Raw genomic sequence first — 14,004 nt, 5'->3', positions numbered from 1 at the left:
AGGAATAGTTCAACATTTTTAATTTCTTAGCTTTTTGCCTCACTCTCAGGCTTAAAAAAAATGAGCCAGAAACCGTTCCTGTAACTGTGCATGCATTTCTGATGAAGAAATGGGCAAGGGTCGCTCATCCAGGTTAGCTTAGCTCAAACACTGGTGGTCAAGGGTAGCGTTAGCCCGCCTCTGCTGACAGTCTAAAGATAAACAAACTTCACAACATCACTAAATGCTCCTGTGTGCTTGTCGGGAGATTTTAGAATCAGATACATAGTGGAAGGAAACCAGGGTGAGGTTAGTTTGAAGTTTGAGACAAGAAGACTTAGCCGGTTTCTGTTGCCTTCTCTTGAGCCGGCGAGTTATGCTGGGTTTACACTACGCGACTTTTCACGCGATTTGACAGTCGCAGACAATCTTCCAATGTCGGACTGAAATCACAGAGGTCGTGCTGGAGTTGTGGCGCGCGCCCGTAATCTCAGGCCCTGTTCTCACGGTGAAAACGTGACAGTTTTCCCGTTTTGTTTTTTTTTAAAACCCCGTTCAGACACAATTTATCTGACATCTTCACCCGTACACATGTTTTCAGAGGAAACGGGACGAAATCAATGTAGTAAGCATGCCAGGCCAGCAGTTGGCGGTACAAGGTAGTAGTAAATAGCATTTCCGGTGCATCCGCTGTCGGCTGTAAGAATTGAATAAAAAGGCGCGCCTGCGCAAGAACGATTCTTTTTCTCAGCTCTGTGAAAAACAACAACAAACATGGCAATCGTGCCAGTCTAAGTATGTGGACATTTTGGCGTCCTTTTTGGCGCAGTATCCAGCAACAGCACAGCGAATACAGCTCGGTGATCCGCCATTGTTGTTGTTGTTGTTTTCCAACTGGCGCACATGGACCTACAAAGACGGCGCATGCCCATTTATCTCCAAACGCAATGCGCATGTGTGAGGGTGGAGCCGTGGCGTCAGCGTTACCAGGGGAAATGGTTTCGGTGTTTACAAGAAACCAAAACCGTTGTGTTTTCCAAAAAATCCTCCCTGGGAGGTGATCTCAAAAACTTGCGGTTTCATGCCTGCGTTTGCTGTTTTCATGTACATGATATAGCGCAACCGCGGGAATTTTTCTGCGTTTGGACCGTTTCGTGTTGCCGTGAGAACAGGGCCTCAGTCGTTTGGTGTATGGTGGTCATCTGACCCAATTTCAGCCAGTCTTCTCCCCGTCTTGACGTTCCGACATTATCAAACATGTTTGATATTATCGTTAGTCTTAAGGGGTTGGCTCAAGCAAAATTACGTAAACACTGTCACACTCTCGCATGCACCATGTGTCCGCCTGTGCAGGCACTTATTGCGGACAATTTTTCCTTGAAGCCTCGGCTGGAGAACCAGGCTGACAGCCGCGCAACCTTAACACTTTACCGTCAAATACAGGAGTTAAAGTTTTTGAGGAACGAGATCAGCAAATAAAGATGGTCAAATAACTAAAGGAAGTCCCCCGCTCGGAATATTGAATTAACATTTTTTAAATTAAATAATCACTATCGCTTTTGCGGAAATAATATTAATCTCAAAAGGAATCTAGTTGTAGTCTTGCAATATGAGACCCCCTGTCTTTTCAAAATCTCACTCTGTGACTGAAAACTAATGACTAGTTGTTTTCAGGTGTGAGTTGATTGTCTTTAGATGTAAGAGGGTTTCAGTCTTCAGTCTTTTCAAAGTATTTTCAAAGTCCTCTAGGGTAAGCCCAGCATTAGGCAAAAAGCTTAAAATGAACAATGTTGAATAATTCCTTTAAGGCAAGGTGTAACCAACTAGCCAAAAAGTGTGCAAGCTGGGTCATAGCACGGAAAACGATATGATTGACAGCGAGTGGAGTTGGGGGGGGGTGGGGGTGCAGTAGGAATGAGGAACAGGTTCAAAGCTAGGGGGAGCAGGAGTGGGAAGATCACAGAGGTTGGGCAAAAAGGTTGAGAGGGAGTTGAGAGAGGGTAGTATAGAAGGAGCCCGAAAAGAGAAGGCCTTGAAAGAGTCTTATCTGTGACCCATCTGTCTTGACATGCACACTCTTCTGGTTAGTGCCCTGGAGGTGAGGGAAAGGGAGCTGCATGCATGTCAGTAACTGACTGTGCAGGGCTTAGGGCTAAGGCCTTGGCCTGTGCACTCTGGCCCAAAAACCAGCCTAACCAGCCCCATGCTTTAACACCCCCGGGAAAAAACTCCCATGACTTACTACTGCTGTGATCATGTGATTGAGTGAACGGCGCAGTGGGAACACAAAAACGTTTAAACAAAAAGCCTGTCAAACATCAGAGAAGATACAGAAGGTACTTTCTTCTACCATTCACTTTTCATCTCGGCTGTCTTGTCAGCTGATTTGTCACAAACTTCAGCGGCATCTCTTTTTTCTTTTGGGTCATTTTGGGAAAGACACAGAATCACCAGATTTGCAACGTAACAGTCTGATGACCACATCCGTATTCCGGGATTTCTTAAACTCATAAACGGTGGAAAACAAAACATTTATGTGTGAGTTGTCATCAAATGCCAAAGTAATTTTATTATTGATGTGAAACCAAACATTTAATAAATCACCTACATCATTAACTTTTATTCTCGCCAGAGGAGTGAACCACTTAAAAGTGACATTCCAACACATGACTGATTGTTTTGCAATTTTTCTCCATAAACTTACCACTAGTTTTTTTTTTCATTAGAAGCAAATGATCAACTTAAACCTCCTGAAAGTAATTCCGCGGTCACCTATTTCAGCAGTTGTAGGAAATCATTCATCACATGACTGTATATACGTCCATCATTCCCAGTCTCATAAAAGTAAAATACATTGAGAGTGTTTGGTTAGAATTTACTACTTGATACTATCTTGTTTCTCTAGAGTGGCATTAACCCCTTGACCCTCGGTAGTTTGCGAAGTGATCGGTCCAAGGGAAAATAAATACACTTTAAAAGAAATTGCGGCCATGTTTATGTTCATTTGAAAACTCAAAGAGTGTTGATCACAGAGGTGTGTCATCGATCATGCTGCAAAGTCAGTTGTTAGGCAGTTGCAACTTGATATTATATATTTACACAACCTCAACACATCATTCATTCTTTCGACGCATTAACAAACTAAAAGTAGAAGGCGCAGAGGTCCACCTGTGATTTTCTATCTTGTTCTCCAAAGTGCATAATAATAATCATGTGAAATCCAGGCCCGTTAGTTCTGCTACAGAAAATAAATAAAAACGAAACTTAAAATTGCATTACTAAGATAAATACTTCAGTTTGTTTTTGAGACATATCCAGCCCTGCTAAGATGTTAGCCTTCACTTGCATGTACAGCACACCTGGGAGATTTACCATAATGAATACCTGATGTCGCGAGGCAGTTAATTCCACCTATAAAATAACTCCCTTCCTTCTTCCTGTGGGCCCCGGCTGTTGTTTATCAAACGAGGTAACGTCCTGTCATGTGACCCCCTCCTCCTTCCCAGCAACCCACCTGTGTGGACTTTTCTCTTAATCCCCCTCCATAGCCCAACCACCCCACCCTACTTTTTTTTTGCTTTTTGCAGTGGGCTTTGAATACTTAGACTACTGAGTGTAACTAATTCTCCCACACAAGGATATTGTCTTCTCCCTATCTCTCTTTTGTCCTTCTCTTTCAAGCTGGCTATTCACTCATTTCATTAGTTGGCGGTGTGGTGTGAGAGAGTTGGCACTGGGGGGTAGAGGGGGGCTTTCCAATTAAAAGGCCTTAATAGCCTATTACCATCACCTTAAGTTCAACTCTGTTTAGTTTTTTTTTTAACAACATGAAACGGGCTAAAGATTAATCACCAAGCCAGCAAGGGAGCTTTACAAAGCCATTCTGTGATTAATAAACTATAATTAGGAGTGATGATTTGAACTGCCTTCTATAATGGTTTTGCTACAACAGTGACTACTATAGAGTAATATTATAATATTAGGTTACAGGCACTAAGTTGTGCTAGTGACACAGCAGGCAATAACATTAAAGTACTAGTCATTTTAGAGATTTGTAGTGTATTTTGCTTCCGTAAAATGTCTTCTTCCTAATACTATAAATAAAAGGTCCAAAATGGACATTTAGGTGTTTATTTTACTATGTTTGTACTGTATGTCTCCTATTTTACAACCATCATTAACAGCCATTGGCTCAAAGTGAGTTTTTTATTTTTCAATACTTTTTCACTAATTCACTATTCTGAAAGTCATTACTGAAGGATTTTTTCACATGTTAAATATCCGATGTATGATACATTTTGTTCTTAAAAAGGACAATGACGAAATTGCATTTTCTTAGACCTGTGCAGAGTATTTATTGATTTATAAAATGTTCTGTTAAAATGTAGGATACCTATGTTGTAAAAATAAAATAAGGGGAGCACTTGTGGTGTAGTGGTTAGAGCGTCCTCCTAACCTAGAGGCTCAGTCCTCATCGCAGCAGACCCAGTTAGAGTCCAACCCGTGGTCGTTCTCTGCATGTCATTCCCCTCTTTGCCCTATTTCAACTCTCTCAAAATCTCTCTCATAACACAAAAAAACGCCAAAAATAACCTTAAATTATTTATTTTTTTAATTAATACAGATTTTAAACTCTGGCTTCACCCAACATCTAGATGTTTTGGTTTATGAAGAGATGCAAATGTACACATATATATATATTGACAAATGAGCATTTTTATTCAAACTTTTCTAAAAAAAAATATTGTATTAAATAAAATTATAGTTTTAATAAGTAATCAACTGGCAAATTTTCATGATGATATTTTATAAGTTTACATTTTTACCCTATTCACCTGCAGTGTCTTGCATTACTGACAAACGCCTTCTGTTGTGCAGTGCCATAGGGTTTGGCTTCTAAGACCATAAACTTAATGATTGTTGTTTCTAGCTGGGGCTTTAAATTAAATGTTTTTAACAGGCTTCTCTCCCTGCACACATGCTGCACAGATCCCGCAGCTGACCAGGGGGGCCAGAAGACCAAGGCAGGCAGGCAGGCAGGCAGTCCCTTGGGATGACCGAAGCAGCCTTTCTCAGACACCCATTTGTTGTACACCCAACCCTGCCTCCTACTCCTCTTCCCTCTCGATGGATGACCCTGCAACCAGTAAGGGTCAGCTGCGCAGAAGGGAGCCCCCCCACCACACACCCACTCCAGCCCCTCGGTCCGGAGCCGCAGCGTAAATCAGTGGCTGTTCCATCGCGGGAACCCTGCCCTGCCCGTGGTCTCAGCCCAGCCTGGCACCATCTGTCCTGGGGCTCTGACGCAGAAGCAGCGCTGCCAAGGTGGGTTCCCACTGACCTGCTGCACCCTCCAGGGCCAAATGAGCCAGACCCTGGACCTGGGTCTGATCCATCATACTGGAGTCTGCTGGACATGGTGAAAGCTGTTGGTATAGATCTACTGTATATTAAAAGAATACTTCACCCATACGGAACCAGCGTTCTATCATTATAAAATCACTATTATAATATAATGAATGAGGTTTTTCTTTCCTCAGTCTTCCCTTGGCCCAGCTGTCCTGTTAATCCTGACCCTTACTGTGATGTCACAAGAAGGAAAATGTAGGGTTAGACAGTGAGACCATAAAACACTCTTTCTGCCTTTTCTCAGGCTAGGATGATCCGATTTAAACAAAAATTACACATTTATACTACATAGGATCTCAGAGGTCAATACACCTTCATATTCCAACCGGTGAGGTCTTTAACTCTGATGGAAGCTTATACAGTGGACACATTTAAAGGTGACATATTAAAGGCTAAAAAGGCACACCATCAGAATAACACCACCACATTATGTTTAGTTTTACGTACACTAATGCATGCATTTTATAATCTGGAACTTCACCAACAGTCAATTGGATTTCTTTTTTGGATTATCACCTTTCTGACAGTCAGACAGTATATATATGAAATCTGGTGGATGTAAGCAAATGCTAACATTTATTGTAGATCTATTTTATTCAAATACATTCTTGTGTAAAAAATGATGTAATAATGTATAATATGTAAATCAGTAATGTCCAACCATGTTTGGCTTGCAGCTCCTTTCACAAAAGTAATGTCTAGTTGGGGCCCCATGTCAAGGTTCAAATGTCTGATTTGTTAGCTGTCAATTTTCCTCTACGCTTCTGAGGTGGTTTCATTTGAATAGCTTTGTAATATTTCAAAATATATGATTTTCTGAATATATTCAACAATAACAAAAAAAAGTTAAAAGGAAAGGAAAGGGGAATTTTCCCATTAATCATCACAGACCCTCAAATTAATCTTAGGAGGGGGCCCAACCCCCTATGAACTAGTGGACTAATCTTCATAAATGTACAGTATATCAACTTCAGTCCAATTTGATAATGGTACCTTTTTCTGATGCAGGGTTTTTGCTTATTTATAATAGGTTTAAAACAGAGCCTTTTTGTAGCTTTGTAGTTATGGAAAACGAACCATATTTGTACCAGCTCGTACATACATAACCTTTAATTTATATAAAAAAAATCATAAATGGACAATCTGTTACTTTATAACAACCCCTTTTTCATTAGACTGTCACAGCTGTGCAATATCATTTATAGACTCTAATATAGAGGATAATAACTTCTGCATAAAAAAGTACATTGGGCAGAGTACAAGAATAATATGACCATGTAGAAGTATCATGATCAAATATTTGACTGTGAAAAGTCCAACTTTGGCATCCTTCAATTTGAAACCCCACTGAACATCCCTTGTTTACAAGAAAGTTCTCACAGATGGTTCAGAAAAAAACTTACATAGACACCTCCTGATTAGGCCTTAATCGCACAGCTTTAGGCTACTCTCGAATCCCCGCTTTTCCCTGCCAAAAGTAGTTGAATTGATGATAATGTCAACATGTCTTTGAACGCAAACATACAATTTAACAAAACACAAAAGAAAGCTTGTAGATTAGAGCACCTACACATCCACCTCTGGCTAAAAAACAAGTTACGATGACTATTGAGATGACCTGAGCGAAACCTGTTATTTCACTGTATAACTGCCACAGGACTAAATAGGTGATGTACTACTCACACACATGTAAAGCAGCCCCAACCTTGTTTAAGTGCAAGACAAGTCTCTGCACTCTACCCTAATCACACTTGACGTCTTTTAACCTCTCCATCATAACAGCACCTGGAATTGTGACACGTAAATCTCATCGGCAGAGACAGTCTGCGGGTCCCCAGGCAGAACGGCCCAGGCTTATTGCCATTTCTCCAGTTAGCGCCGACCTTGCTCGGTGCCCCCTAAGGCCCTGGCTCTAATGGGTGAGCAGGGGTCATAAAGTGGTTGGTGTGTTACTGTTTGCCTTTTTCCCAAACCAGTGACACCAGTTGTTCACCCTCCTCACCGGGGCCCTTTTGTGAGGCCTGACAGGCTGTCAATTCCAGGCGGAGGATGATTGTAGAAGACGACACGCATTACCTTGAGGTGACACCGCATTCCACCCAAGGCCAGCCCTTTATGAGCTAACAATAACTTTGAATAGCTTTGCAGCAGAAAAGCAATAAAATGTTTGGTGTGTTTGGCGTCTCCTCGTTTCACGTGGTACGCCGCCATATCTCCCTAAGAATATATATCCTAGAGCAAATTCATCTCACGGTAAAAATTAGAATTGGGATAACGGATCGTTGTAGCAGGGAGTTTGTCGCGTTATCACTTTCATGAGCTTGAGAAGTGATGTTTGGCCGTCATAGGGGTTGAGGGGTAAGACAAGAAGACCTTCACGGTGACACATACAACCCCAGGACAAAAATAGCCGCCCACCCACATACGTGTGCATGCACACACAGGGAAGAGAGCGTCTTACTGAGAACAAGCGCAAACTACCGGACATTTTGTACTTTTGTCCTCTGCTTTGTTCAGCCGATCACTGAAAAGCTGAGACGATTATCACCTAATAAATAGAATTGAGCAGTAATTTACAAAATAATAGGATATTTTTAATCAAAGTAAATTGTTGCCATTTATCATAGACTACTTATCAGTTTATTTGTTTCCTAAGTGTTGTAAACTAGACATTGGATATTATATTTTTATGTTTTAACTATTTAAACATAATAAGCGGTGTGTTATTAAAAAAACGTTGCACTGGCATTACTTATATTATTGTATTACTAGTTTGTTTTTAATAGGACTATTCAATCAAAATGAGAACATGAAAAGTGACTGGAAAAATTGATGTTGGACATAAAGGAGAATAATGAACACATCTTGTATTCATCAGCCCACTCGCCCCAATCATTACTTTTGCCGTCATAATTTGTGCACATACTGCCCTCCAGTGGTGAGCCAGTGGTACTGACACTACAAGAGGCATTAGTAAATAGTTACTGTCAAATGTCACAATAATAGAAAAATATGTGAACATATCCTTGAAATAGAAAATAAAAATGTTTCTTAATTCAGTTATAGTAAAAATCAAAGACTGTCTGGCGCATTTCCTGTATTAATTTGCTAGTTACTACAATAATCTGAAACGAGAGCTATGAGCAGGAGTAATGATGTGAAAAGTCCTAAAATGAGTTGGACTGTTTCCTGTGTATTGTTACACCGGTGTACCAACTTTGCAAAACACCTGTCACCACATGACATGTAGTAAACCGGGATATTATCCCATTTTTTGGATTGTGTAAAAAATATACCTCAAAAACACACTACTGATTTAATGTTTACAACTCATGTTTTTTTTTAATAGAATAACCACAGAAGCCCATTGTTGTATAGAAATCTGCAACATTATCTTGACTGCCATCAAACCAAGGATGTGAATAACAAAAAAGTAATTTGTATTACTTTATTTCATTAATAAAGTAATACAATTACAAGTCGCCCCGATCCCGGGTATGTTGAAGTACACAGGAAACATGTATCTTTATATTTTTCCTACAGAATTCACCTGCATTCTTCACTGTTCAGTCCAAAGGCAAGAGCCAACCTGCTTCATAGTCCAAGCCTTCACTCTCTGCCTGCCTTGAGTTTCTCCTCCACGGTGTGGTCTCCCCGTGACCCTCCCATGCAGGGCGGACTCTTGGCCAGGCTGGGGTCATTGCCCCACTGCTCTGGAGTCTTTGCCTGGATAGAAAGTGCATGAACACAGCTACTCAACTCCTCCTTCAAAGCCTCGTTCACCAAACGGTGGCGCTTTATCAACGGCAGACCCTCGAACTGGGAGCTGACGACCAGGACGCGGAAATGAGATTCAGACCCGGGGGGAACGGCGTGCATGTAGCTTTCATTGTGGATCTCTAGGTGGTTGGGATTGAGTGTGTCGGTCAGTTTGGTTCTGATAGCCCTCTCAACGGGCCGGTTCGGGTCTGGGTCCATGGTCGGTCTGAAATGGGCCAGAGGCCGGCTTAAGGCAAGACTGGTAGAGACGGGACGAGCACAGCGGAGGACAGTCGGCAGCATCAGAGGCAGTGGCAGGAGACCACCTATGGTCAGAAAGCCAGATGGGTATAAACACAGGTGATGTGCTATTTGAGGATTTGATAGAAATGTATTTTCTGCTTGACATTTTTGCTGACAACTGGTTATGTAGTTAATATTTAGGTACAGATGTCTTTCAGATGGAAGAATATAGTGTTAGTTTGAATGATGGTGTCATCTTGTGTGTTAGATTAGTAAATTCTTGATTATAACTATGCTGGATTAGTATTAGTGCTTTCTTATTAATATTAGTCTTATTATAGATCTGGTATCAACCATGACATGACTGACACATGATAACTTGCTCAAGGGCACCTTCACAGAGAGCTTGGATTGGTACATTAGCCTACACTCGGAGTTCAGTGGCCATCCAATACAAAACAACTGCAACAACTATTTCCTAAATTATCGGTTTTAGCATTGAGCTCATAATAAATGGTAGTGTTGTAGTGGGGCTGCATTATTCAGAAGATTTTTATATATTCTGCCATCCAAAACGAAAGAATAACAATTGCAATTCCTATCAGCCATACACAAAACCAGCTACTGAGCTAGCTGTAAATAAGCCCTGGTTATACAGTGAAACTTGCCTCGTATAAGATAAACAGAGCCTTGTCCACTCAAATGAATAGAACCACATATGGCGTTATAAGTCTCTATTATAGTTGCATGTGAGTGTAAGTGTAAGTGCCCGTTTTGTAGATAGTAAGGCGATGTTCAAGCTAAACATGAGCTAATGCAATGTTTGTTTGCTAACGTTAGCTGTTAGCTTTTATAATAAATATCAACAGATATGTAACAACACCCTAATATAAGGAAGTCTCTATGCCGAAAAACCAACATTAAAGGCCCGTCTGTGTTCAATAACTAATATTAGGCGATGGAGTTAACTTGTAAAGGTTTATTTTTGTCAACTACTCACCTTGCCTGTAAAGTCGGTTGCCCTGATACCGTTGCACAAAACTCACCGGAAGTGGTCAAAGGTTGTGGTGCACGATGGGTAGTGTAGTTTTTGATGCTTAGTAGTCCTGCAGCAGCATTGCTGCATGATTGGAACGTGTTGTAAATATGTGAAGCAATATTTAAAGACAGAAAGACACAGATTGACTTTTCATCATTTTTCCACTTGTTTATTCTTCATGGTTCTTTGTTATCCATTGTGATTCCAAAGGGTCTGTTGCACGGCAAAGTGCAAACCCAATCAAAAATCAACAATAAGAAAAATATAAGAAAAAGTCTCACACACCTTGAAACAAAACTGATGTTGTCACATTTAGGCTAACTATGATTCATAACCGGTATTTAACATTGATGTATTTACTTATATTCCATTCTCATTTACAAAATACACAAAATCAAAGACAACATACAGCATTGTTCATTTACACTTTTTTTTTTGTATAACTTTTTTTTTTTATATAGTTGTGGTTCCACAAACAGTTTCTATACTTACAAACGATCAACTACAGTTTCTACAGCACGGTACAATGACAAAGGTGATAAATTCTTTGTTACACTTAATTAATGGCAATGCAATCTTATTGACACAAGCCTCAAGACTTTTAGGGTTGTTTTAGAGAGTACACACGAATGTTATAGCTGTTAAGTCCTGTGTCATTAGTAGGCCAACACTCAGCATTTTAGTGGACAAGGCCAGCATATAGTGATGTGCTCCACTTCCCAATAGCTTCAAAGAAGAAAATAAGACACAAATGCCCAAACACTTATTGCTTTGTTAACCTTTTGCACTCACAATTGACTGTTGCTCAGGCAACAAGTTAATTATACAAAAGAAACCCTGTAACATAAGCTGAGGAACGTATCTATACGAGAGACACTTTTGACTTGGAGGGAGCCTGAACTGAGTCACTGAGACAGGTTAGCGCTTCGACAGCATTCCATGTTGAACAAATACAACAGTTATCTTGACATCTTTGTTCTTAATTTCATGGGTGATACAGGACGACATAGAGAGAATAGGACTGCTGACGCTTTGCCTTTATATTTGTACATTTACTGTGCATTCATATAATGTGCTTCTGAAGGGGGAATCTAGGCAGATTTCGCTTTCTGACTTTGGCTTTTAAAGCCATCTTTTCTTGTGGTTTTTGAAACAAGAGCACCAGGACTCTCAAAGACGGCCTCTCAAATGAGTTGCGAAAAGCCTTCACTACCATAAATAAGTCCAATTGTTCTTGTTTTACGTGATGGCTAAAAACCCACAAAGACTGATGGCAGATTTCCAGGGGTCAAAAGATTGTAATAGCTATTTTATTAGATTACATTATAAGATTACATTATAAGTACTTTTATTTACATATATTCATATCTATAACAGATTATTTGATGGTGTAATGTGTAAACTCAGGCCATACAAAATATTTGGCAATAATTAATGAGAGATGGCACACTCATAGATAATGGGGCGGATGTTGAACATTTGGAGTTAGATCCGTGTGAGACGGAGGGAGTGAAATGTGAGGGGGTTAGGTCATCAAGGCTCCAAAGCACCTATGTTCACAACTGCAATCATGTTCACAACCTTGTCATTTGGTAGGTTTTGGTCTTTGTGCTCTTGCCAAATGCTCACCTTGTTCTTCAGTCCATCTTAAGCAAAGGCTGCTTTAGACTGTCATGAAGAACTCAGGGCATTTTCGATGATTGTGCATATACGGGAGTGTACATTTAGTGCAATGGGTTGTCCATTTATTCAACTGTCTTTAAGTCTAACGTATGGCTGCTATCCTACAAAATGGCAGTTTGGGTGAATTTTTTTTTTGTTATTCCGAAGTGTTAATGATTGATTTTCTGTTTACCATGTGATTGTGAACATATCTCCCTTGCTGTTTTAGATCAGGGGAATGTGGCAATAATTTTTCGCCAACACTCTGTGCTGTTACCGATGTGGGATAAATGACAATCAGCCCTTGGCAGTGAGTTCTCAAAGGTGAATCTCATGGTATATCTTGCTACTTTTGTGTCATGGAGCACAAGTACACACGAGATCCCAGTGCTGTTCAAATCCATACCCTCATTTTGTGTAATGTGACCCAAGGACATAGATGCACCAAATTAGGACGATCTATAATAGAACCTCTCTGCTGTAGTCCACTATTGTTACTTTGGGTGCAGTGTTTTCCAAACATTTTAATATTTAATCTACTGACACCAAACTCTAATATTTCATGTTGTTATCCACAAGCTAAAAAGTGTGTTATCACACCATGTTCAGTTATCAGGACAAGTCAAAAGTCAGCTACCCCAAAACCTTTCACAAATAAGAATAGTGTTTGCCAAATGTGAAATGGTAAAAGGCGCGGGGGGAAAAAATCACAATATTGCACAGAGGTTCAATATTGCACTAAGAAGCACTCTCACAATAATATAAACAGTCAGTTCACACAAATAATTAGATTATAGTCTATCTGTCATCTCTTACACACTTAACACAACATGTGCCTGCACCGAAACCATAAAAAAGTGTAGGCTTTTTGGGGAACTTTTTTTTTGTTACTTTTACTTTTTTATCCTCCTACCCTTTTGATTAACCTGCTCTACTTCCACATGTTAAATTATGCTTTCAGTTAATAAAGCAGTATTTTCATTTTGGGACAAACCCCGTGGAGTGTGCTCAAAAAAAGAGTGTAGTAAGGTTCATCAATGTTCATGTTATCACTGCTACCTACAACACTGTGCTGCCTTTTGTGGGTAGGAGAAGCCAAGGTATCACGGTACATTAATCCAGACATAATCGAGGAGCAAATGCAACTTGTCCAGAATGCTGCTCACGTGTGGTACTCTCAATTTTCATAAATTTACATACATACATACTTTGTGACATGCATAACACCCTCCAAAACATATTTTAGAAGAGACAAACACACTGAAAGTCTAGGAGGAGATATACTTAAAAAAAAGCATTTCTCACAAAGGTATGATTGAAACACGGTGATCGAGTGTGAGATTCTGAACATTTCCATCAGGTCAAGAAAATGTTAGTGACATACACACTGGCAAATGGTTGTGCTTTATATGTGTAGGTGTCAATGTAGATGTTACCATAGAGCTTCATCGTTGTGATGAAATAGAAATCGTGACAGCACAAAAATGGGAAACGGTATCCACTAACAAATTAGAATGGTCTGATTAGGAGGTGATCGGTAAACAAATGTTTTAAAGGGAGAAAGGGCTTGATTGATCTCCTTGTCACATTCTAACAACAGAGAAAGCAAACCTGGAATGTTCTATAATCTATAAAAATGGCAGTTAGTCTGTACACCAACACAAGAACCTTGGGAGATAAACGGATGAGGACAGGTCTTTGTTTTAAAGAGAAAGCCAAGCAAGCTGTGTCTTGGTTTTACCCAGCAAAGTCAACAATGCTTCAAAACAAGGCATAAAAATGTTGCATTTTTGATACTATGTCCGACAATGGCAAAAGTACTCAAAACTTGGTGAGTACTTGGTGAGTTGAATTTGCTCAGAAGAATGAAGGTGACTATGAGAGAACTCTGCAACGATTGCTAGTGGTCATTT

General features: G+C 40.1%; 1 protein-coding gene across 1 annotated transcript; it reads right to left on the bottom strand.

The window, feature by feature from the left end:
- Positions 1 to 8,719: 8,719 nt before the first annotated feature.
- bola1 (bolA family member 1) lies at positions 8,720 to 10,455 on the bottom strand. The gene is made up of 2 exons (XM_080039016.1): positions 10,391 to 10,455; positions 8,720 to 9,473 (listed from the first exon to the last, which is right to left on the bottom strand). The coding sequence occupies exon 2, from the start codon at positions 9,448 to 9,450 to the stop codon at positions 8,998 to 9,000; it is 453 nt and encodes a 150-aa protein (XP_079895142.1). The 5' UTR covers positions 9,451 to 9,473; positions 10,391 to 10,455; the 3' UTR covers positions 8,720 to 8,997.
- Positions 10,456 to 14,004: the final 3,549 nt, after the last annotated feature.

This window comes from Ammodytes marinus, assembly GCF_949987685.1.
Source record: "Ammodytes marinus genome assembly, chromosome: 13".
Classification (NCBI taxonomy): domain Eukaryota; kingdom Metazoa; phylum Chordata; class Actinopteri; order Uranoscopiformes; family Ammodytidae; genus Ammodytes; species Ammodytes marinus.
The sequence above is the reverse complement of the archived record's forward strand: the minus strand, read 5'-3'. Positions and strand labels throughout refer to the sequence as shown.

Bases quoted from the DNA above. Each gene is read 5' to 3' on its own strand.
- bola1 (XM_080039016.1), bottom strand. From the start codon at position 9,450: ATGCTGCCGACTGTCCTCCGCTGTGCTCGTCCCGTCTCTACCAGTCTT.